At 41.5% G+C, this 23,042-nt stretch overlaps 1 protein-coding gene across 1 annotated transcript in view; it reads right to left on the bottom strand.

Annotated features, from left to right (window-relative positions):
- Positions 1-22,709, bottom strand: part of RIC1 (RIC1 homolog, RAB6A GEF complex partner 1) — an 83,965-nt gene extending 61,256 nt beyond the window's left edge. The window contains exons 1-3 of the mRNA XM_054986899.1: positions 22,161-22,709; positions 12,781-12,888; positions 2,820-2,896 (exon numbers count right to left, since the gene is read on the bottom strand). Of these exons, the coding sequence (XP_054842874.1) occupies positions 2,820-2,896; positions 12,781-12,888; positions 22,161-22,301 (326 nt within the window). The 5' untranslated portion in view covers positions 22,302-22,709. The remainder of the gene's footprint in view (positions 1-2,819; positions 2,897-12,780; positions 12,889-22,160) is intronic.
- Positions 22,710-23,042: the final 333 nt, after the last annotated feature.

Below are 23,042 nucleotides of genomic sequence, written 5' to 3'. Positions count from 1 at the left end.
ATTCACTCCCATTGGCTATCTGTCAGGAAAGGAGGAGCTGGAACCAGTCCTGACCATAACAAGGGTATTTAATCCTCATGTTTCTTTCAAATTCCAGATTTTTCTGCAGCCCTGGGGGTCCCCCCAAGCTTGCTGAAAGATTGCTTTTGTTTCTAAGTGGCTCCAATCTATAGGTTTAAAGATCCATGGGGTGGGGTTTCACTTGGCTATTAGTATATAAGATACCCTATTGTATTGTTTATTGACTGTACCAGCTGTTGATTGCATGGACTTACACTGTGTAATCTGCCTTCAGTCTCAGTGAGTAAGGCATCAATAACAAATAAATAAAAATAAGTAAGGGCCTCCTGAGTACTTTTTCCAAAATACGGAACAGAAGCAGTGAAAGTAGACTTGTTGAATCCTGGATATGTTCAGTTTCAAATGAAGAAGAGATATCTAAATAGAAATATCGAGCAGGCAGTTGACAGGAGGGGAGAAGTCTGGGACAGAAGAAAAGATGGTAGTCATCAGCACATAGGTGGTACTGAAACAATAGGATTTGTTGAGGTTACCCATGAACAAAGAACTACAAGCAACAAAGAGCTGAACAGTAAAGAAATCAGAGAGAGGAAGAATGTCAAGAGTCTAGAGGAAAAGAGGCCCACAATATACAAAAGTCCCACCATGTTTATATCAATCAGGTCCTAAACTGAAGATTTTGCACGCTTACTGCAACAAAAGGGCACATTTCTCATGACAGAAAATGATGGGCTGGACTCAAAGGTGGCCCTCCATATACAAAAGGGTGCTCCTCTCACAGAAGGGACATTTTACAATTCATGCTGGCATGTTGTGCAAAACACGCACACTAAATCCAAAGATGTTTTCCCACAAAATGGGAGCCAGAGAAATGTAATAAAACCTACTTATTAGTTAAAGAACTGCACAAAGTCCCTCTCAAGTATTTTACAGAACAGCACTAGCTGGGATTCTCCTTCCCTTCGTGGCTCTTTGGATTTAACTCCCTTGTGAATTTTTTTGATAAAATTATTTTTAAATGTTTGAGTACACATAGTTTACTGTTATTTATAAGTTTACCCATGCCTTTTAATAAATAGTATGTCTGCTTCCCAGATGCTTCTGCCATTTGTCCTCTTTGTTATGCATTAGTTTCTAATGCTATTTGGCTTCATTTTCTACACTTTAATCAGTTTTCCATCATCACAATAAAATGCAGACTGAAGATTGAACAGCATTCTTTGTACATGCATTTGAGCGCAACATACCAGAGCATGGGCTTACGGCCAGCAGTGACAACATTCCAGATCCACTCTGAGCTGGAAGGAAGCTGGAGCAGTGCCACCTATAGTCTTGGCTCCATCCAAATATCAACTGCTATTTATTCTTCAGTTTTACTCCAATGAATTGAATAAAATATTCTAGAAAAGAAGTCAACAATCCCTTAAGGCTCAACGCTACTTCTGCTATGAAAAAGTCTTTGTTATGCTCCAGGAAACCACTTTTTCCACATCAAATCCTTGAAGGTTTTTCCATGCACCACCAGCCAAAGTATACCACAATCAGGTATAACTTTTTATAAACCCTGTCTGCAAATGCAATAGAACATCATTCCATCAATAGAGATGACATCATCTACACGGCATGACTTGCTTGCTAATGTAGGCTAATTACGCTGCATTCCCTCCCACACATCCTTTTAATAAACATATGGATAGATGCCTACTCCAAAGCAGGAAAGAAGCGAACAGCTTGCAAAGAAGTTAACTTTTTAAAGCCAATGAAACAAAGGATTTAAAAAATGGTAGTACACTGCCACAAGGACAGGAAAGGAAAAGCCTGGACCATGTTCACCACTTTGCCGTGCTGTTGCTGTGCCACAACAGACCGCAATCCCTCAAAGAATCCCTCTCTTATGTGGTAACAGAATTAACATAGAATTAGTCAATTCAAATAAAAAAGCTCAAATCAGCACTAAATGGGAAAAAATCAGCACTAAATGGAAAATGATTGGAGAAAAGGCACTATTATGCTCTCCCTTGATTAAGATCCAGAGGTTAGCCGTGTTAGTCTGTAGTTGCAAAATAGTAAAGAGTTCAGTAGCACCTTCAAGAAGTGCATCTGATGAAGAGAGCTGTGGTTCTCGAAAGCTTATGCTACAATAAAGTTGGTTAGTCTTAAAGGTGCTACTGGACTCTTCAGTCCCTTGATTAACAATTTGACCCTGCTGAAACCGTATTTCAGCATTTGTTGGTTGTAGCAATTTAAGAAGAAACCCACAAATGGAAGAAAGTGAGAGTTGCAGAACATGGCACACAGGAGTTCAGCAGAGGTGGCCACAAATTTTGCCCTTATTCAAGCAACAAGGTAACACAAGCACTTCGAAGCCAGAAGTTTGGGGCAATTTGTATAGAGCAGGATTTTTAAAGGTGATAAAACGACGAGAGTTACGACAAGTGCTTGTGTCCACTTCCTCTTTCTCATGAGAGAGCCTAACTATCCAGGACACTACATTCCTTTTCAAAAGCTTCAGTCAAGTAGCAACGTGGCTTTTTGACCCCTGTAATAAAATTTCTTTTAATTTCATTAACAAGTTTGCTACAAGAAGCATTGCTGAAATTCTCAGATGCTTTGAACAAGAAATGGCCCATTACATGTTACCCGCCCCACCAATAACAGCTTTTCACATTTCAGCAACTTTTCACTAATACACCAAAATTTTGTATATTTATTCAAGAGAACATTTTTCAATGGGAGCTTATTTCAAGCTGTTTTAGCAAGTATGGTGAAAAGAAAGGAAAAATTTATAGTAAACTTACTTGGGATAAATTGGTTCATAAAGGTACTTGTCTCTTGTAGATGACAGATTAAAAAACAAGATATATCCATTTGCAGTCTGAAAAATATCAAAATATTCACACAAATAAGTTCTTACATTAGTCTTAGCTAGAGCTATTTCAAAGTTTTATAAATGTAATGAGTTTATTTTTCCTCTAACATCATGAAGAAGATACTGTTTTTATACTTGCTGTCATGCATATGTACACATACACTTCATTCACATAATAGTAAACTTTAATGCATAAAGTCGAATATGTACCAGATGCATTCAGATGCATCAAACCAGAGTTTCTCATGACAGCAACAAGCTTTGGAAGTTCTCAGGCTCATGCACCTCCCTTCCCCGAACTAAGAGACTGGAGACTTCCTCATTCTCAACAAACCAAAGGTTATCATGATGTCTGAATTAGTCAAAACAATGAACTGTTTTCGTGAACAAGGAAGTCTTCAATCTCCAAGTCACAGTCAAGCAAAGGCCGTACAAGTCTCTTTCCTGTAACAATAACACAAAGGTAGTTGCTGTATCTGAACTGAGTCATGAAATGTTGTGATATTTAAATATAAATGCCTGCTAAATCTATAGACTGCTATATTTGCAGTAAGCTATATGATCAAGAGCCACCATTTGTTGACCAGTAAGTGGTATTCTTCAAGTGCTAATCTGTGTAGCCACATATACTGGAATACCTCAAAACACATGGTATCAACTTGGAAACTTCTAAAGCTAATTTTAAGAGTTATTTCTGGAGCTGGCTTCCCTCATCCTGAGAGCAGAGGTAGTAGCATGGGAAGGAGAGAAGGAAGTAGAAAAAGGAGAAAGGGCTATGGGGGTTTTCAGAAACGAAAAAGAGGAAACAGTGTGGGAGGGGAAAATAAGATGCTCCCCACTAGTCCTTGTGTGTTCCCTACTTGTACTTCCCTGTTTCAGTCTGTTCTCAGCATCTGAAGTATGTTTTTTAAATCTACAGAGCAAAACACATCCCACGAAGACAGGAGAGGGAGGATTGTAACAAGACATCATTCTGACTTTTGGGGATAGATGAAGTCATTGATACCATGAAGATCCAAATAAGATATAGACTCCCCCCCCCCATCTCTGTTCAGTACCATATAAACCACTTCTGAGTTGAGAATGGGAAAATAGTTTACTGGCATCTTTCACTAGAAGCATCTTCGCAAACGTAGGACCAGGGGCAGAAATAAATTCTCTTGTATAACTGATGCAGATAATCATGAGAACTGAGTTGTCTTGGCTGATGAGTTCCCCCATGGTCTGGTGCTTCTGAACTGAAGGAGTGGGGCCTCTCCTACAAGAGAATTATGAACACTGGGGCTCTGCGACTGCTAGAAGAAAAGAGCAACCAGAAAATCACCTTTTCAGGAGGCAGCCATGTGCTTGCTCACTTTCACATTCTCCCCATTATGCCCACCCCAAGATCCTAAACAGAAACCCTGCAAGCATAACGGGAAGGCAAAGCTGTTTAGTTCATGTCTTTCACATCACTGTATAAGGCCGCTGACCAAGTCTCCTTACTTCTTCCTTTTCCATCCCCATCCCACAGCCTGCATTCCTACAAGGTTGGATACTAGCAAGTTGAGTTCCACCAAACAATTACTTGGTAGCTGCAACCAAATTAGGCCAAGGTACTTAATAAATAATAAATAAGTAATTAATAAAATTTATTAAGAAGAGCGCAAAAGATTACAATTATAAAAAGGGTGCACGACAGGAAAGAAAATAATAAAACTATATTAACTATCCTAAAATACTGCACAGGCTTTGTGGTTCCCCAACACATGTTAGCTAGTTCAGTCAAACCACAGAGTCCAACAAAACTCCAAAGGTCCAAGGTCCCAAAGCTTAAGGTGGCATTTAAGCAACTAGTATCCACAAACAACAAACAGTGCACAGAACAGAATGAAGACCTTTCCTTTATGCCAGGCTGCCTACAGCATGGCCTGATACTGTTTGACCAATTAGGGTTGTTAATAGGACATGTGATCACATATCTCTGCAGCTGGGACATTTTTGCAATCAGAGCAACTTGCCCCTTCCATTGTTCTTTCCATTAATTGGATGAAATGCAGGAGAGAGCCTCCCATCCTGGTCCATGCCCTTCAAGCCCTTTGATCCCATGATCTCACTCACACCTGCATTTCATCATCTCTCTGAGACCTGCTAGCTCAAAGCACACCCAGCTTCCAAAGATTTCTCTTCCTGGACCCTGAATAGGCCCAAAAGCCTGAACCAAAGATTTAGAAAAGCCAAGAAACAGACTAGATAAGGCCAGTTTTTTGATACTTGTAAAATGAAACTTATCTATGAAATTGGCGTGTACGTTTACATGCATTCTTTGAGAAAGATGCACTAGGGGATCTGTGAAAACTATTCCAAACTACATTGCTCCCCAAGAATAAAACAGAGTGGATGTGACAATTAAGGAGAAGATGTGTCGTATTAATACAATTCTCTTATCATGGGTTAGCTCAATAAATAGCCTTGGGTTAGGCACCTTTAATTGTGCTCCAGTGTTCCTTAACTGGGAAATGAAACAATTCATTCTAAAGTGCCTGGTATGTGATATACATGCTGCATTTCTTGATCAAGTGTTAGATCCTATTATCAGAGAGCTAAGCTCCCTCATACCACAGAACTCTCACGCCTCATCGTTTTCATAACTCCCTGCAATAACATTGGGTATAATGTTCAAGTATGCAGCAACAAGGCAGTTGGTGAAACTCACCCTCACACAGCAAGTGACTTTGCATCACAGAAATAGACTGTCAGATTCAACTTGATATATTGTGTGTGTCTATATTAATTATATATCTGACTTGTTTTTAGTGGCTTAGTTGTCAGGCAGTTATTGTTCTGCACGTATTAATGTTTTCATCTGAGTTCTGTTCTCCCCAGCCCGACTCACAACTATCTACCAAGTTATCTGCTACACCTGCCAGACACCACTCCAGTCTTTGCCAAGTCTTTGTGCATGGACTATCCCTATTTTCATCTGTGAAACACTGGATAGCATGTATTTATGTACATTATGGTGCAGCAGTTTGCAGCACCATCTTGAGCAGGGGGAATATTTAGAATTACTCGTTGAAAGGCATTTGTACAATTAAAATTCATAAACATACTACACAGTATAAGTCAATCTGCTATATAAGTTACGCATAATATTTATGTTCTTACAGTGGAAGAATACAGGTTCGACAAAATGACAAGCATGTTAAAAATTTTCCAAAAAATATCACTCACACCCCCAAGAAAAACCCAGGATTTTCCATGACTGTGACTGTACTGAGACTTGAATATAAGATCAAGACTTTTAATATATAAATTTAGGACCTACAAAAATAGAGTAGAAAAGAAACTGCCCACAAATTAGAAAGCAGCTTGTTAAGCAGTTAGCATTAGTTCAATTTCAGTAATTTAATACTGACTAAACTTCTCAAAGCAGAAAGATTAGAGGGGGGAAATTGACAGGTTTCAGATTTCTTTCCACGCATAATTTCCTGTTTTTCAATTAAGGAGATAGATGTACAAGGAAAGCATGTACTTGCTAGCCTATTTCACAAGCTGTTACACATAGTAATATTTTTACTCTTCAGTTGCAAAACAGAAATATTACAGATCCATTCTCTTTTTTAATCCAACATACTTAATTTTAGTGCATATGGAACACTAAGTATAAAATGAAAGTTAACACTGTCTGTTCCTAGAATGTATTCTTTACCATTTGGCAGTCTTTAAATATTTACACTCACTAGCTAACTTATGCCAGCAGAAAAAGTAAAACAATACTGTGGGGTACCATCATTCTGACATTAACATACAAAAGATCTTCTTGAATTTCACCCTCCAAGCATGCTGATAATGTTACAAGGCTCTCATGATGCCATCAAAAATAGCCTACACTACCGACAATTAAGTTTAATTCTTGAACTCTGGCAATCTTCATTCATTGTGGTCTTGTTTGGATACTTTGATAAAAAGTTGCCACCAAAATTCATTAACTATGGACTTTAACCTGCAATAGACAAAACCCAAGCCATACAATTCTGTTACCTTTTATGAATTCTACCCAACTTTTATTTGAATGCATTCTATGCAAGTGAAAGAACCACTTTAATGAAATAAGGACAAGACTGGATCCACCAGTGGTGGACGGAGCAGAGCTGGCACTTGCAGAGCAGGTTAAGAGTTTGGGGGCGGCCACGGACCCAGCCTTGCAACTGAAAAAGAAGGTTGGTATGGCTCCATTTGATGCAGCATCTCTCTTTTCTGAGACTCAGTCAACAGGACCAACTAATCCAGCATTCGTAACACTGCATTGGAGTATTGTAATGCACTCTATCTTGGACTGCAAATGAAGACAACCCTGAAACGGCAACTAGTTTAGAATGCAGCAGCCTGATCATTGTCACAGGCTAACCGATGGGAACACATTATGCCTATTTTAAAACACCTACATTCGCTGCCAGCTGTAGAATTTTTTAGGAGGCACTTAAAGGCCATTTTAGAAATCTAACTGGTCTCTAAGGTGCTACGGACCTGAATCTTGCTCTTTATTTGCTATGAGCTTTAATGTGGTTAAAAGCTGCAGACATTTCGGTGAGGAGGTATTTGGGGTTTTACTGTATTTTGCACATTTTAAATTTGGATTGTAAGCCACTTTGAGCCATGGCAAAAGACATATTATAAATAAGTAAATGGGAAAGCAACTGCCTCCTCCAAGCACTGGATCCGCGGCATCAGGTTTCCAGTCTGCTGCCTCTTTCTACAATTCAGTTCCAAGCAACATTTGGCACTGGCTTGAAATTCGCAGAGAACATCCAGCTTCTGCTTCCAAAAAGATCTTCAAGCTGTTATGGTGGCCAAGAGTGCTATTCATCAAATGCAACTGGTGAGAAGGCTAACAGAATGATAACTCCAGATGGGATGTTAGTCTGTAGCAGAACAATAAAACAGGAGTCCAGTGGCACCTGAAAGGCTACCAAAATGCTGGAATACATTTTGGTAGTCTTCCAGGTGCCACTGGACTCCTGTTTTATCCTGATGATTTATTACTGTATTATTATTTATTGGATTTCTATCCCACCCTTCCCACAAGCAGGCTCAGGGCAGGTTACAACAGTAAAAACTTAAGTTACATTTAAAACATTGATAAAAAACAGCAAAAATCCCATTAACACGCCCACAGACAGTGGCCTTGCAGCCCAACTCCTACCAGTAAAAGACAGAGGGGTGGGTAAAAAAGGGGAACAGGCCTTTCCATCAGGCTATAATGCATCTGGGGGCGGATGATCAACTATAACTCGTATGGGAGGCCAGATGGTCACACAACCCCTCTGCCAGGAGGCCAGTTGGGAGGCTTCCAGGTGACTGCCGGTTTGCCTCAACAATATGCCTGGCAGAACATCTCAGTCTTGCAGGCCCATCAGAATGACAAAAGATCCTGGTGGGCCTACATATCCTGTTAGAGAGTTCCACCAGGTTGGAGCCAGGACTGAGAAGGCCCTGGCTCTGGCTGAGGACAGTCTCGCCTCCTTGGGACCCAGGACCACCAGTAGATGTTTGCTGGCTGATCTCAGTGCTCTCCAGGGCACATATGATGAGAGGTGGTCCTGTAGGTATGCCGGTCCCTGTCCGCTAAGGGCTTTAAAGGCCAACACCAACACCCTGAATTTTATCTGGAACTACACAGGAAGCCAGTGCAGCTGCTGCAAGATGGGAGTAATATGCATCCTATACAGAACACCAGTAAGGACACGTGCAGCAGCATTCTGGACCCACGGTAATTTCTGGGTCAAATCCAAGGGAAGCCCTGCGTAGAGTGAGTTACAGTAAGTCCTGGGTTGAGAGATAGGGGGCGAGTTACCTGGCCTGCCAAAGAGGAGAAAAAAAGCAGGCTGAGCAACTGCTGAAACCTAGGCCTCCACTGACAAGGAGGCATCCAGAATCACTCCCAGACTCCTGACCACTGAAGCAGGCACAAGTGGTGTCCCATCGAAGACCAGAAGCCATAGCAACAAATCCAACGGCCCATGACCCATGTGCAAGACCTATGTCATTGCCGGATTCAACTTCAGTCGACTCTGTTTCACCCAGCCAGACACAGCCTCCAGAGCTCTTACCAGAGCTGGGTCAGAGCCAGGCCAGCCGTCCATCAACAAATCCAACTGGGTGTCATCCTCATACTGATGACAACCCAGTCTGAAACTTCATGCCAGATGGGTGAGGGGGCACCCCATAGAAGGCTATGACCACTTTTGTAAGGCTCAGTATGTTCAATCTCAGGGTGCCCCAACATGGTACTCATTAGTGCCACAGTGCCCACCAACATCTTCTCTGCACCCATTAAGTGTTTTTAGAAAGTGGGCAGGGTCATATCCAGCTTTCGTCTAGCAGGGCTTCTAGTGGAGATCAGACTGGCTGTGCAGATCTCTAAAGATGTTGCTTCAACAGCAGCTGCCACCGCAGTACAAGGACCTTCACTGCCTGACTGAAAGTGAAAGCAGCTATTTGTAATGTGGTAATACACTTTGCAAAATATCTAATTCTGAAGTTAGACCAGAACATATTTGCGCTAATGAAACCATCAGTGGCATGTGTGACAACTTTGCATAGTCAAGCATCCATACTCATCAGCCAAGTCTTTAAATACATGCACAAGCTATTCTGGTTTAGGTCTCTCATAAGGCTAACTTCTTGTTTGTTAATGCATTGCATCTGGAGTCGTGGTTATCACTACCACAGAAACTGCTCAACTCCTTGCTTAGTTGTGAAGCACCAAAGACCGTATGTTTCACTGTGCTTCTGAACTGAAATAAGCACAAAAACTGAGTAAATTCCGGAGAGGTGGCAATGCCAAGCCTAATCTAAATACAAAACCAAAACATGTAAACATGTGTTTATCAAACAGTCTAGCACTTTACATTGCAACTAGGCAAACACGAATTTCCCAAGCATTTTGGCACAGCCTTCATGTACTTGACAGAGTTCCTGGAACCTTAAATATCTACAATATTTTTAAGCTTACTATTGAGGGGAGATGTAATTAAGAGTACATTGCCAAATCACCAGAAGCCCATAACTTCAAAGGGAACTCCATATTACAAATGTTTCCAACCTCGAAATCTTTAGACTAGTTTCAGTGAAGTGATTTTAAATAAGGAGTTAGTAACACCAGGATTCTTGTTCACCCCAGCTGAACTGGAACCTTGACAGAGCATGCACTATCAGGTTGATTGCAGATCCAGAGGAGTTAGCCGTGTTAGTCTGTAGTAGCAAAATCAAAAAGAGTCCAGCAGCACCTTTAAGACTAACCAATTTTATTGTAGCATAAGCTTTCGAGAATCACAGTGCTCTTTGTCAGATGCATGGAGGGCAGAAAGAAACTGGTCAAATATAGAGGAGAGGGGAGGGGGGAGGAGAGGGGAGATGCAAACAACTCCTTTGATATGGAGATGCAAACAGCTCCTATTGATTTGGGGATCAGTTTGCTTGTGTAAAGGTTCAAAGGAGTTTGCCGTGTTAGTCTGCAGTAGCAAAATCAAAAAGAGTCCCGCACCACCACCAAGACTATACAATTCCACTGCAGCACAAGCCTTTGATAACTGATTTCATTTACATAGGCGGGGTCAGGGACAGTCCAGTGGCACCTGACGTGGGCTTTCGAGGACCACAGTTCTCTTTGTCAGATGCATCTGGCGGGGAGGGCTGTGGTTATCGAAGGCTTGTGCTGCAGTGGAATTGTATGGTCTTGGTGGTGCTGTTGGACTCTTTTTGATTTTGCTACTACAGACTAACACGGCAAACTCCTTTGAACCTTTACACAAGCAAACTGATCCCCACATCAATAGGAGCTGTTTGCATCTCCATATCAAAGGAGTTGTTTACATCCCTCCCCTCCTCCTCCCCTCCCCTATATTTGACCAGTTTCTTTCTGCCCTCCATGCATCTGACGAAGAGAACTGTGATTCTCGAAAGCTTATGCCACAATAAAATTGGTTAGTCTTAAAGGTGCTGCTGGACTCTTTTTGAGGTTGATTGCAATTACTGTTTACCTAAAGCAAAATTGTATACAAAGAACAGTATTATTTTTATATATGGGACATTCAGTACACAGAGATAGAAGAAAAGTCTTCAATTTTGCCATTATTGTGTGGAAGGAAAGGGGAGAGAAGATATCAGCCCAACAATTAACCAAGCTTGGGCTGTCACAAATAAAATCCGGCTTTCAGGTAGGTTACTGTGTTGGTTTGTACTAGAAGAGCAAGATTCAAGTCCAGTAGCACCTTAGAGATGAACAAGATTTCCATGGTATGATCCTGCAGCTAAGAGTGTTCCACTAATTGCTATTTCCCTTTCTTCATTCTCTACAAAGTACAAATCAACAAGCAATTTTAGGGGGGAGGAGAAATGAGTGGTGCTGGTAAAAAATATTCTATTTCTTTATTCCTTCTTCACTAGAACAAGAATCAATCATCAATATAATAATCAGATTTACAGAAAACTTCCTTTGAGCCCAACCACTTCCTGGTGGTTGCTTCAGAATCAAAGAGAACCTGCCATTTATTCTCAGAGTGACCATGTGGAGCAGGAACTGATCTTAGATTAAACACATCAAAGGAACACAGTATCCAAGCCCAAATATTCCCTCCCTTCTCCCCACAGTAGCTTTGAAGGTGGGAGTAGCCCTTCATTATCTCTGAAGTGATTACAGGGAGTTCCAAGTTCAATCTCCAGTTACAAAAATCTCAGGCAGTAGGTGCTAGGAATGCCTTTCTCTACCTGGAGAACTGCTGCTAGAGTAGACAAAGTTGAGCTAGATACATGAAACCAGATCATTAACATAAGGCAGCCTGACACATTCACCCACCCGGCAGCTCTGTGTGTTAAGTGTAATACTCCGCAGCAGCATCAGAGAGTGCACAAACCAAGCTCACAGCCCAAGTAGCTTTGGAGTTAGAGCGGGGCAGTATAGCAGGGTAATTCAAATCCCCCCACATCTTGCAAGAGGGATGGCCTCTTTCTTCAATAGAAAATTATCCTTCCACCTCCCTCCCATTTAGGCTTATACCATGGCCTCATACTAACATTAGTATCAAAAACACAATATACAAATTGAGAACTCATGAAATTCATGGGAGAAGGAAATCCTATCCCTTCCCACTGGTGTCTTCCTTCTCTCTTATCAGCTTCTCCTCCACTTTCCCCCCTGCCCCAAGGCATTTTCCACATGTGTACTTAACTTTCAACAGCCCAAATAAAAACTCTCTCACAAATTACAAGTAAACTTCCCTGCCAATTACAATTTCTTAAAGAACTATTCTTCCCACCCCAATCTCATTTCCACAAATGCTCCTTGCCTATTAGTTAATTAACAATTTCATATGCTACGCTTATTGAGAACACATACAAGGGACCCTTGAATTCACGACTAAAGGCAACCTCTTCAAATACAGGTCAGTCTCCAATCTTTCAGACAGTCTCCATTCATTTTCCTACATGTATTCTTTGTAATATGCGATTGAGGAAAATTGCTATGTACAGTTCATTTGAAGAATACACTAGGAAAACTGATGTGGATAACATCCCCTTAGGTGGCTCTCCCAGCACTATTAAGCCCACAAAGTCAAGTTGTACAGTGCCATGATACAAAGGTCCCAGGATGTAAGATGGAGAGAACACGACATAGAAACTCCACTGAAATCAAGCAGGTCTGGATGTGGTCAGTACCTGGATGAGAGAAAAGGAACCATGTGTATTCTTGAGTTCTATGACAGAAGAAAGGCAGAATTTAAATAACTGTCTCTCAAAATAAAGATCACAACTAGCTTTCTCTAGTTATAGAACACTCAAATTAAAATCTACCTACAAACGTACCATAATTCCCTCCCCACACAAACACAAGGAGCATCTTTACTCACCGAAACAGCTAACATGGTGCTATCAGGCCTCCATTCAGCTTGGCCATAGGGTCCAAATTGGAGTGCTGCTTTTGGCAATTCTGTGTAGCTTACAATTAACACACTGGGCTGAGGAGAAAGAGTACATCATTAAATTTGCTGTATTTCAGAACTAACCCACCACAATTAACTTTCACAAAAAATCTGCTTAAATGGCTACAAGAAAAAAGTTTGTATAGATGATCCCCAAAAATATTTTTTATAAAAGTAAAGCAAAAAAAAAAAATTGATATAAGATTAACTCAATTGTTTCTCATTTTGGGACACTTTCCATGCTATACTTTCATGTTTAGGCCACTAGCTACCATACAGAGAACATCCATATTAACAACATACGGTTCAAGTTTTTGGAATGTATATAAAGCAAAGTATTTTGCAACAAATATTAGAGCTGGGAAAATCTCAAATGCAAGTAACAATTTGTATTGCTACCTAACCTACAAAGTGCTGGTTCCTAAAAAGACGCACCTACACTAGGTTTGCAGTTTCCTTTAAGAATTACTAGAAATAGTAAGGCATTTAATTTAATATAGGAATCCCATTAGCCTGAAAAGTGAAACTTCTGTCCTTGCAATGGCTCCACTTGTTGACACTTAATAGCATTCCTCTAAAGACAATTAAGAGAAATGCAGATCATGTACTATGGAAAAACTGAGTCAAGCTTGCAAAAAAGAAACACAGTATCTTCCTAGTCCACAAATTTCTTTCTATTGATACTTAATTAAGAAGAATAGTATAACAAGAACCCATGCAACAGATACCCTGATTAGTGGACCTTCCTCAGTTTCACAAGTAGTTTAGGAAAGCAGCACAGTTCTGGAGAATAAACGCACACAATTCTTGCCTCCCATTCTTCCCAATAAATGTGGCAAATGTTATACACTTTCAGCACAGATTATAAACTACGTATACGATTCGTTCCAGGCAGGAAAGATCAATTGAATCTCAGGTATCACAAATACAAGTTCTAGTACTTGTTTGATCCCTATGTTGTGAGCTGCACTGAGAACTTTTGAGGATGGGCTATAACTCTTATAAACAAAGACTAAAACAAGAGCAGGACAGTAAATCTACATATTGGCAAAAAAGCTACCAGTGCCAGCATATGTCGACCTGAAAATCAATATAATTGTGACTATCCTATTCTGCCTTTGACAAGATACCAAGAAGGATTACAGTGATATTTAAAAATATACAGCTCTGCTCTACTACATCATGTATAAAAATATTTCACTTTTGCGGTTAAGCATTATAAATGACACAGTAAATCATGTTACCTTTATTTCTGCACACTTTATATTTCACATGACCCACCAATTCTAGAATTTAGATGTCATCCTGTATATACCAGGGTCAGTAATGAAGCCCATGTGATTCATTTGGTGTTATTTTATGTTCTCCAACCAAAATGCTTCATTTCTCAAATTATGAGTATCTATGATAGCCAAGCAATATAGATATTTTGTTTCCATTTTGCAGAGCAGCACAATTTTTTTTTGTAATATTTTTTATTTTTCAATATCTAACATACAACTACTACATACATACATACCCTACAAAACAGTAACTACAAAAGACTACAATAACACAAGGGATGGGAAAAAAGAGAGAAAAAAGAGAGAGGGAGGAAGGGGTGGAAAAAAGGGGAAGGTGCCCTACAAACACTAAACACTACATTTCTGTTTTCCCTTCATACTGCCATTATTCAAAAGTTAAAGCTTTATATTATATTGATGGAGTGGTTGACCTTACTAAATGCAAATTACAATTTAATTTCAAGTTAAATTTTTCTTCCCCTCCTGGGTCCCGGACGCAGTTCTCTCTGCGCAACTGCAGCCGCAGTGCTCGTTTCCTCCCCCTCCCCCTCAGACTTCTCCTTTTCGTCTTGCTTGGTGCACTGGAATTCTGGGTTCCTGTCCTCAAAATCCCTTAGTTGATCTTCTGATAATATCTTAAAGGCTTGATCTTTATGGCTGAACCAGATTCCTTCCGGGAATAACCATTTGTACTTTATTCCACGTTCTCTCAGAAGAGCTGCGAACTTTTTATACTTGAAACGTCTTTTCCGAACTAGAAATGGGACGTCTTTCAATATCTTAATTTTGTTACCCAAGAAGTCCAAATCCGCATTATATGAATTGTATAGGATAGTGTCCCGGATCCTCTTAGATGAAAGATCGATGATGATCTCGCGCAGCAACTGACGCTTCATTGCATATTTTGAAGTAGCCCGACGGGCTTCCAAAATGGCGCTTTTTACTTCTTCTTTAGTTGCCCTCGCGGGTGTCGCCAATAGTTCTGAGACAAGACCCCGTAAATCCTCGTTTTCCTCCTCTTTCACATTCTGGAGGCGCAAAATTGTCTGTGTTCGTTCCACTTGTAGCCCGATCAACTGGTTCTCCACCAGTTTAAGCTCTTTATTCGTAGCCTTCACGAGTGACGCACTTTCCCGAGCAGACTTCTCTGCCCCCCCCGCTGCTTCCTTGATGGTTTTCACTTCGCTCTCAATTAAGCCCACCCTTTGATCTGTTTCATTCAGCTTGTCAACAAAGGGTTTTATAGCTTCACCAACCGCCCTCCGTACTATTTCCTCCAGCGATTCTCCCTTTAAGGCAGCCGAAACTGACTTGCCAAGGGCAGGACTTTGTTTTTTTGTTGCCATTTTGGGGGGGGGGGCGCCAACCAAATTTTGAAACTCAGCAAAGGGGAAGAATGAGCCTTCTTAGCTTCAGATCTCACCTCTCCTTCACGTACGCTTGTAATAACAGAAGGAATTCGCTTACTTGTAGGCTCTCGCCTAGTTCTGCTCTTTGCCGTTTCTCATGGCCCGGCAGCACTCGAGGCGCCGCGCACGTCCGCCGGCCTCCGTAGGGACAAACGGGCAATTAACCCCCCGCATTGATTCCGGGGGGCTCTTCCCGCAGCGTCCCGGACCCAGACTCCCTCACTGGGAGTTTTGGGGGCTAATCTTTGCAGATCAGCCGCCTGGACAGGGTGCTCGGCCGCTTCCTCTCGAGCCAGCGAAGAGGAGCGTCCGACATGGCTGAGAAAACGAACCGAATTTTGACAGAAATAATTCTCTCTCATTCCAAGAAAGCTCTGAACACTTGAAACATGTATTCAATGATTACTTCCAAATAGGTATGCACAAGAGTGATCTCTAGGGTCATCTAATCCAACCTTCTGTACAATGCAGGAAATTCACAACTACCTCCCCCCCACACCCAAAGTGACCCTTGCTCCATGCCCAGAATATGGCAAAACGTATCAGGATCCCTAGCCAAACTTTGAATAGGAACAATGTATACATAACATAACAAATACAATGTTTATCTCTAATTAGAGAAAATTCTGCAGTAAAAGAAGCACATAGGCTGTTACTGTGTGCAGATCTGAAACATATATAGCATTGAGTAGGCATGCATTGTTCTCGTTCATGAATTGAATTTCAAAACAGGAAGCTTGATAGGATAAATTGATGTAAATCAATCTATTTCTGCAGACTTCTAAATGACTTCTAAAATGCAACAAGATAAAGAGAGGGTGGCAGAAGAAAATACACGAACAGACAAATCCGGGTCAATAGTAGGGCTAGCAGGTATATTCCAAATGAAGAAAAGTTGCCTTCTCATGCTTCCCTAACAAAGAATGTTGAAACTCTCTTCTGTTATGATTTTTTCATAACGTCCCAATCACTATTTGTTTTTGAAAGTTTCTACATAAATTGAGGTTGTACTCCTAATAGAGCCAAGTAGAATATCTGTTTTGTGCTGTTGTTGTTACTGCCTGCTCATATTGAAGTGGCTCTAGTTGTTTCAAACACTCTTGAGGTATATGTTTCCTTTACTTCTGCCTCACAAGTGTTTGCCTTAAATATCATACATGGAAATGTTAGTTCTTCATATGCAACAGCTCCTTTAATGTAAGCTGTCCAAATAGCACTGATAAAATATTCAAGGTGTTATGTATATTATAAGTACACAAGCAGTATACAGCATGCATGGCTGCACTTAGCACAGCTATTCTACTCTTTCAAGCCCAAAAGTAATTCATAGACGTGCTCATCAGCTGTTCTAACAATTTTACAAACATACACGACCAAGCTAGTGGAGGCTGGCAGAAGTATAGAAAGGTAAATATAAAAATACATTACATAATGTATATTAGCCATATTAAAACCCTTTTAATTTAAAATTACATCTTTTTCACCAATGCAGGGGACAAGTAAGAAAGAACACATACTTCTGGAATTTCAGGATAATGAATTTTTAAAAGACCTACAAGATTAATTCCAAGAAACCTTATCTCTTACTGTCATTACCCAAGGACTGATCTATCAGTAGTAGTAGTAGTTTATTTTCCAGCAATTTACAAAAACACCAATAAAAGGTACCACAGAAGAAAATAAAACATCAATAAAACCATTCACAATACTGGGTAAAATCATTCATGATACAATAGTATAAACTTTAAAATTCTCAGTGGATCTATCAAGTGTAACCCAAATTTAATAAAGTGCTTAGCACAACATATTTTTTACATTTAGAAACCAAAATAAATAATCACAAATACTGAACTCCTGCTTTGATTTATCTGTATCAATTCAAGGCTAACATAAAACTGGATTCTCCGCCCCCCCCCTTTCAAAAACTAACTTGTTGAGTCAAGTTTTCTGGCTTGCCTGAAATATTTGTTAGAAGTTCTTAAAATGTATAATGCAAAACTGAAAACCCAGAAAATCATCATCATTTTTGAAATCAACATGTTTTATGACAACGCTTATGTGGAGAAGTAGCAGGCGCTTTACTGCATGATTCCTATGAAATACCATGCAAGCAGGAAAGTTCATGTGGTGATCTAATATGGCCTCACTGGCCCCCAGACTTTACATGTCAGTTCAACCCAGTGTGAGGTCTTTAAATCCTTGAGAAGCTCACGGTCATAGTTGTATGGCCTAGTCTATCTTGCAACAGCACAGAATGCTACTTTGCCTGCAACATCATAACTACTATTTGATACAAAGAAACTTTTGAGAAAAGCAAGCGACCTTCCGTACTCGCTTTAGGTCTCAGTTTTCTATCCCACAGATTGTAAAATATACATTATTAATGCCTGGAAAGTTTCTGACCTACTAAACACAGCATAACAGTAGCACTATAATATATCAGAAATTGTATATGCCTATATGATCTTGTAAAGTCTTAAGCCATCCACATTCTCTAGTATACCAGATAAATATTAAATATCAAAAAACTTTATGGAAGCATGCCCCAATCTCAAGTCTTCTATATATCTACAGCCTAGAAGCAACATTAAGTACACACTTCATCAGTCTCCTCTCTTCACAGCACTAAATCAATCTCCTCTGGTTACTGGTACTTCAGCAGTCAGGCTCACAAACCCATAATTTTTCCCAGCAATCCCTGTGGGGTTGCAATGCACCCATGAGACACCTTAGCCATTTGTAGACCAACAAAACATGCAGATTTTTTAAAATATACTGAACATTATTGCTACTAATACAAGGTAATTAATGTTTGTTTCCACAAAGTTTCACAACATGCAAGGCCATTGAGTTTTTCAGACTAATTCCTTTTCATGCATTTGTACTCATTTCAGAGATAGGGGATTGGGTGCTTTCAGTACTCTTCTGCCTTGTCAAATCAGACCTTCTTCCTAACTAAGGTCATAGATCCAGAGGAGTTAGCCCTGTTAGTCTGTAGTAGCAAAATCAAAAAGAGTCCAGTAGCACCTTTAAGGCTAACCAATTTTATTAAAGGTGCTACTGGACTCTTTTTGATCTTCCTAACTAAAAATCATTAACATTATTTTTTATTATTTTATTCAATGTTTAGCCCGCCCGCCCAGCAAATGGGCTAAGGGGGGTACAGCAAAAATAAACACAATTTAAAATCTCAATAAAATCAAACAATCATAATACCCATAAAATATAGTCTGCCATCCCTGAGATGGCAGGTCCTCAACCTTAGCATCCACTCCTGTTTATAGTAAACAGCGGGGAAGGAAAGGAAGGAGGGGCATTATCTGAGTTGGACTGATTCGTACGAGGGGCCAAGATGATAATACATCCCCTCTCAATGGGAGACTGGTAGGGAGGCTCACCAGATAGCACAGAATGGCCTCAACCATATGCCTGGTTGAACATCTCTGTCTTACAGGACCATCGAAAAGACAGAAGATCTTGGCAGGCTCGAGTGTCCACAGACAAGTGTTCCACCAGGTTGGAGCCAGGACCAAAAAGGCCTTGACTCTGACCGAGGTCACTCAAGCTTCCCTGAGGCCAAGGGCCACCAGCAATTGTTTGTCAGCAGATCTAAGTGCTCTCTGGGGTATGTACAGCAAGAAGCAGTCCTGCAGGTATGCTGGTCCCGGTCCACTCAGGGCTTTATAGGACATATCCAAAACCTTGAATCTGATCTGGAATTCCACAGGAAGCCAGTGTAGCTGCTGCAAGATGGGAGTGATATGTGCCCTATATGCGGTTTCAGTTAGAACACATTTAGCAGCATTCTGGATCCATTGCAATTTCCAGATCAGACCCAACGGAAGCCCAGCATACAGCGACTTACAGTAGTCCAACCTGGAGGTAACCATTGCATGGATCACTGTCTTTAGGTCATGGGTTGAAAGATAGGAGGCAAGCTGCCCAACCTGCCAAAGATGGAAAAGAGCAGACCGGGCAACTGCCATGATCTAGGCCTCCATTGATAAGGAGGTATCCAGCATCCCCCCAAGGTTCCTGACTGCTGGAGTGGGCACAAGTGGCACCCAATCTAAGGTCAGAAGCCAGATCCCCCAACCCTGAGGACCCACGACCCAAGTACAGAACCTCCATCTGCACAGGATTCAGCTTCAGTCAATTCTGCTTCACCCATCCAGACCCAGACTCCAAAGCTCTAATCAGTACCTCCGGATCCGAGTCAGGCTGGCCATCCATCAAAAAGGTCAAAAAGTTGTAGCTGACCATGTCAAACACTGCTGAGAGATCTAGTAACACCAGCAGCGCTGACCTGCCTTGATCCAGGTGCCTACAAAGATCATCAGTGAGGGCAACCATCACCATCTCCGTCCCGTGGCCTGGATGGAAGCCGACCTGAAATGGGTCCAGGACAGAGGAATCCTTAAGAAAAACCTGCAGCTGTTCCACCGCCGCATCTAAATGTTTATTTATATTCTGTAGCAACTCAGCCCTAATATTAGAGTCACTATTGCACAAACAAAATGAAGTGTACCAACACATCACCACAAAGCACCGCACATACATAAAATGGTACATATTATCCTGCTGAATCAAACTAAGGGCCTATCTAGTCAAGCATCCCATTTCCAACAACAGCCAGCTTTTGGAAACATACAAGACAGGCCTATGCTCTTTTATCCTCAGAATCACATATACATATGATTTACATAGAGACTGAATGTGCCAAATATGACTATCGGTGCCAGCTGACCTTAACCTCTAAAACACTTCTAACTTTTTACAAGTATTGAAGCTGTTAACTATCATTGTACCTTATAGCAGGGAATTTCACAAATGAGTTGCATGAAATATTTTCTTTTGCTATCCTGAACGTGCTATTAACAGCAATGATTCCAAGTTCTAGTTTTATGGCTGAGAAAACAATGTGTTCTGCCCCCAATTGATTAAATTACAATTGATTAAATGTCTTTCAGCTTCCTTTCTTCTTCTAAACTAAAACGCCTCAAACGTTTTAACCTTTCCTCACACTGAAGGTGGTCGATCCTCCTAATAGTTCAGGAAATTTCCTCAGTTTTTCAATTTTTTTTTTTTTAGAATAGGATCAACTAGAGTTATAAAGGGATAGAGAAATTATGTCACAGGCAGGCAACACTGTTACAAATTGTCATTATGGCCTTGCAAAAATGTTTAAGGTCACAGTCCTAAAGTGCAGCAGCATATTTTGAAACCAGCATCTTCAAAGACTGCCAAGCAATCAACTAGTGCTACTGGTCACAAAGTGCCACTGTAAAATAATGTTGCATCATAGTCAACTGTGGAAGCAGAAACTAAGCAATTTAATGGCATCTTGAACAGCTGCCTATGAACTGCAGCCTCCTTTGATGACCTTTTTAAAAGTCAATGTTTACTTGATATAGCTGAACAACAATAACTGCATTATTCTAATTCATTTATATTTTTAAAATGGCCTCTAAACCTAAAAATAAAACCAAATTGATGGGATGATTATATTTTCGTATTATGTTAGAAGAGAAAACATATTGTAATGTGCCCTGTCAAATTTTAGCACTTCAGTACTTGATAAAGCATGAACACCAGATGGTAAAATTGATAACTACTGATAGCACAGTTGCCCTGGCCAAATTTCGTTTCAAAGACCAAGACTGTACCCTACCCTCAGCCCACTTAAAGGGGGGCAGGCTAGAAATCAAACAAACCAACTAACAAATAATTTATTATGTTAATTTCATCTATGTATACTGAATGCTACCTGGTTCTTCCTGAACACAATCCTGTACAACTCTCCTGCACTGGATTCAGATTAAAGGATTAGGAATTTATAAACACAATTTCATGAATGATTCAGGTGTATAGCTTAAATTATACTTACATACTAAGACATGAAGAAAAACACCATAGGAATAAAATGCAGGTACAAGCATGCAATTATGACATCTACAGATGGGGAAGAGTTGAGAAACTTAACTGCAGAACACTAGAACAATTTGGAAGAATATTGTGAACAGACTACTGGAAAGATTTATCTGTATATGTCCAAACCAAGTACTTCTGGGCAGAGAAAAACAGAATTACAATGCTGATCAGACGAGCTGGCACTTTAGATCAGAGTGGGTGGAGGAGGAGAACAAATTTCAGCTTCAACTACTGTTTATGGGTTGACAAAACAGAGGGTTGACAAAAAGGAAAAATCTTGCTTGAAAATAACCATCGTTTTAACCAACTTTCATGGACTCGTTTATGCCAATAAGAAACAGTCCAAACCAGTTATTTATAACAGTGATGAGGCTACAAGCAACGTTGAAAGGCTCCCTCATTTCAAAAGGACACCTCCACAATTCAGATTCAAGCTCCGGGACTAAAACAAAGCGACTCTGTGGCCATCGCAGGTCTTTTTACTATTGCCTTCTCTAGGGCCATTTACCACACTGCGCTCATTAATCCACCACCCACTGCAACAGCACAACACCCTTGTGGTGTAGGCAAGCGATTACCAATGTGCTCTTGGAGAAGTACTCTCAGCAACAGGCCTCTGACCTCGTTGGCAAGAGCGAGTGGAGAAGCCGCGCAGCGACACAACGCTCCGAAGAAAGAGACTCACCCTGCCGTACCAGATGCTCAGCTGAGAAGCGGACAGCACGGCGAACAAAGTCCTCTGCGGGTCGGCTTGGATGCGGAGCGGGGGCTCACCAGCCTCCAAGGGGCACCGCAGCCTCTTGGGCCACCCGCTCAGGAAATACATGGCCGGAGAAGCCCTCTCCTCCCGCGGGGCTACGAGGCGGCCGGAGCCAAAAAGGTTCCAGCCTCAGCCGCGGGGGCCGGAGGCGCTCTCCAGGCGCAACGAAGAGCCAGGCATAATCACAGCGCCGCTCACGACCGGAACCTTCCCGGAGGCCAGATGGGGCCCCGACGGAACTGAGCGGAGGGCGCTCTGCCGAAGGAGCAAGGGCTCCCTTTCCGGTGTGCTCGCGGGGACGGGGTGGGGAAGACAGCCGAAAGGGCGGTTATAGCTCGAGCCGGCGCCCTCGTGGCACCTCCTCCACCTTCTGGCCGCCTCGTGCGCTTCTTGTAACAGCTTCGCTTATTGCCGCCATCTCCGCTCCCTCTCCTCCTCCGCTATGCTGGCGTTTGAGGTCGGAATGCCGTACAAGCCGTACACGGGGACGCGCATGCGCACACATGCACGGCAAGTGAGAGACTGGGGGCCGCTGCTCTAGTGCATCCGGTCGGCGTTAATGAGACGGAACGAGAAAGGGAAGAGGAGGCAGTCCGAAGGAAAGCCGGAAACTGCGTCATAAGGCAACTAACGCCCCTCAGACATAGAGAGGAAAGGGTTGTCACGCACAAACTTGGAGGGCCGGAGGCAGTTTGCAGGAGAGGCGGGTCTTGTGTGTGAGGGCTGTAGCGGGCGAGGCGAGTGGGCAAGGTAGGGAGCTCAGACCAGGTAGGTGCTTTTATAACAACAACAACAGCTGTGCTTATA

Source organism: Eublepharis macularius, chromosome 8, assembly GCF_028583425.1.
Source record: "Eublepharis macularius isolate TG4126 chromosome 8, MPM_Emac_v1.0, whole genome shotgun sequence".
NCBI classification, from domain to species: Eukaryota; Metazoa; Chordata; class Lepidosauria; order Squamata; family Eublepharidae; genus Eublepharis; species Eublepharis macularius.
This window is presented reverse-complemented; position numbering and strand designations above follow the sequence as displayed.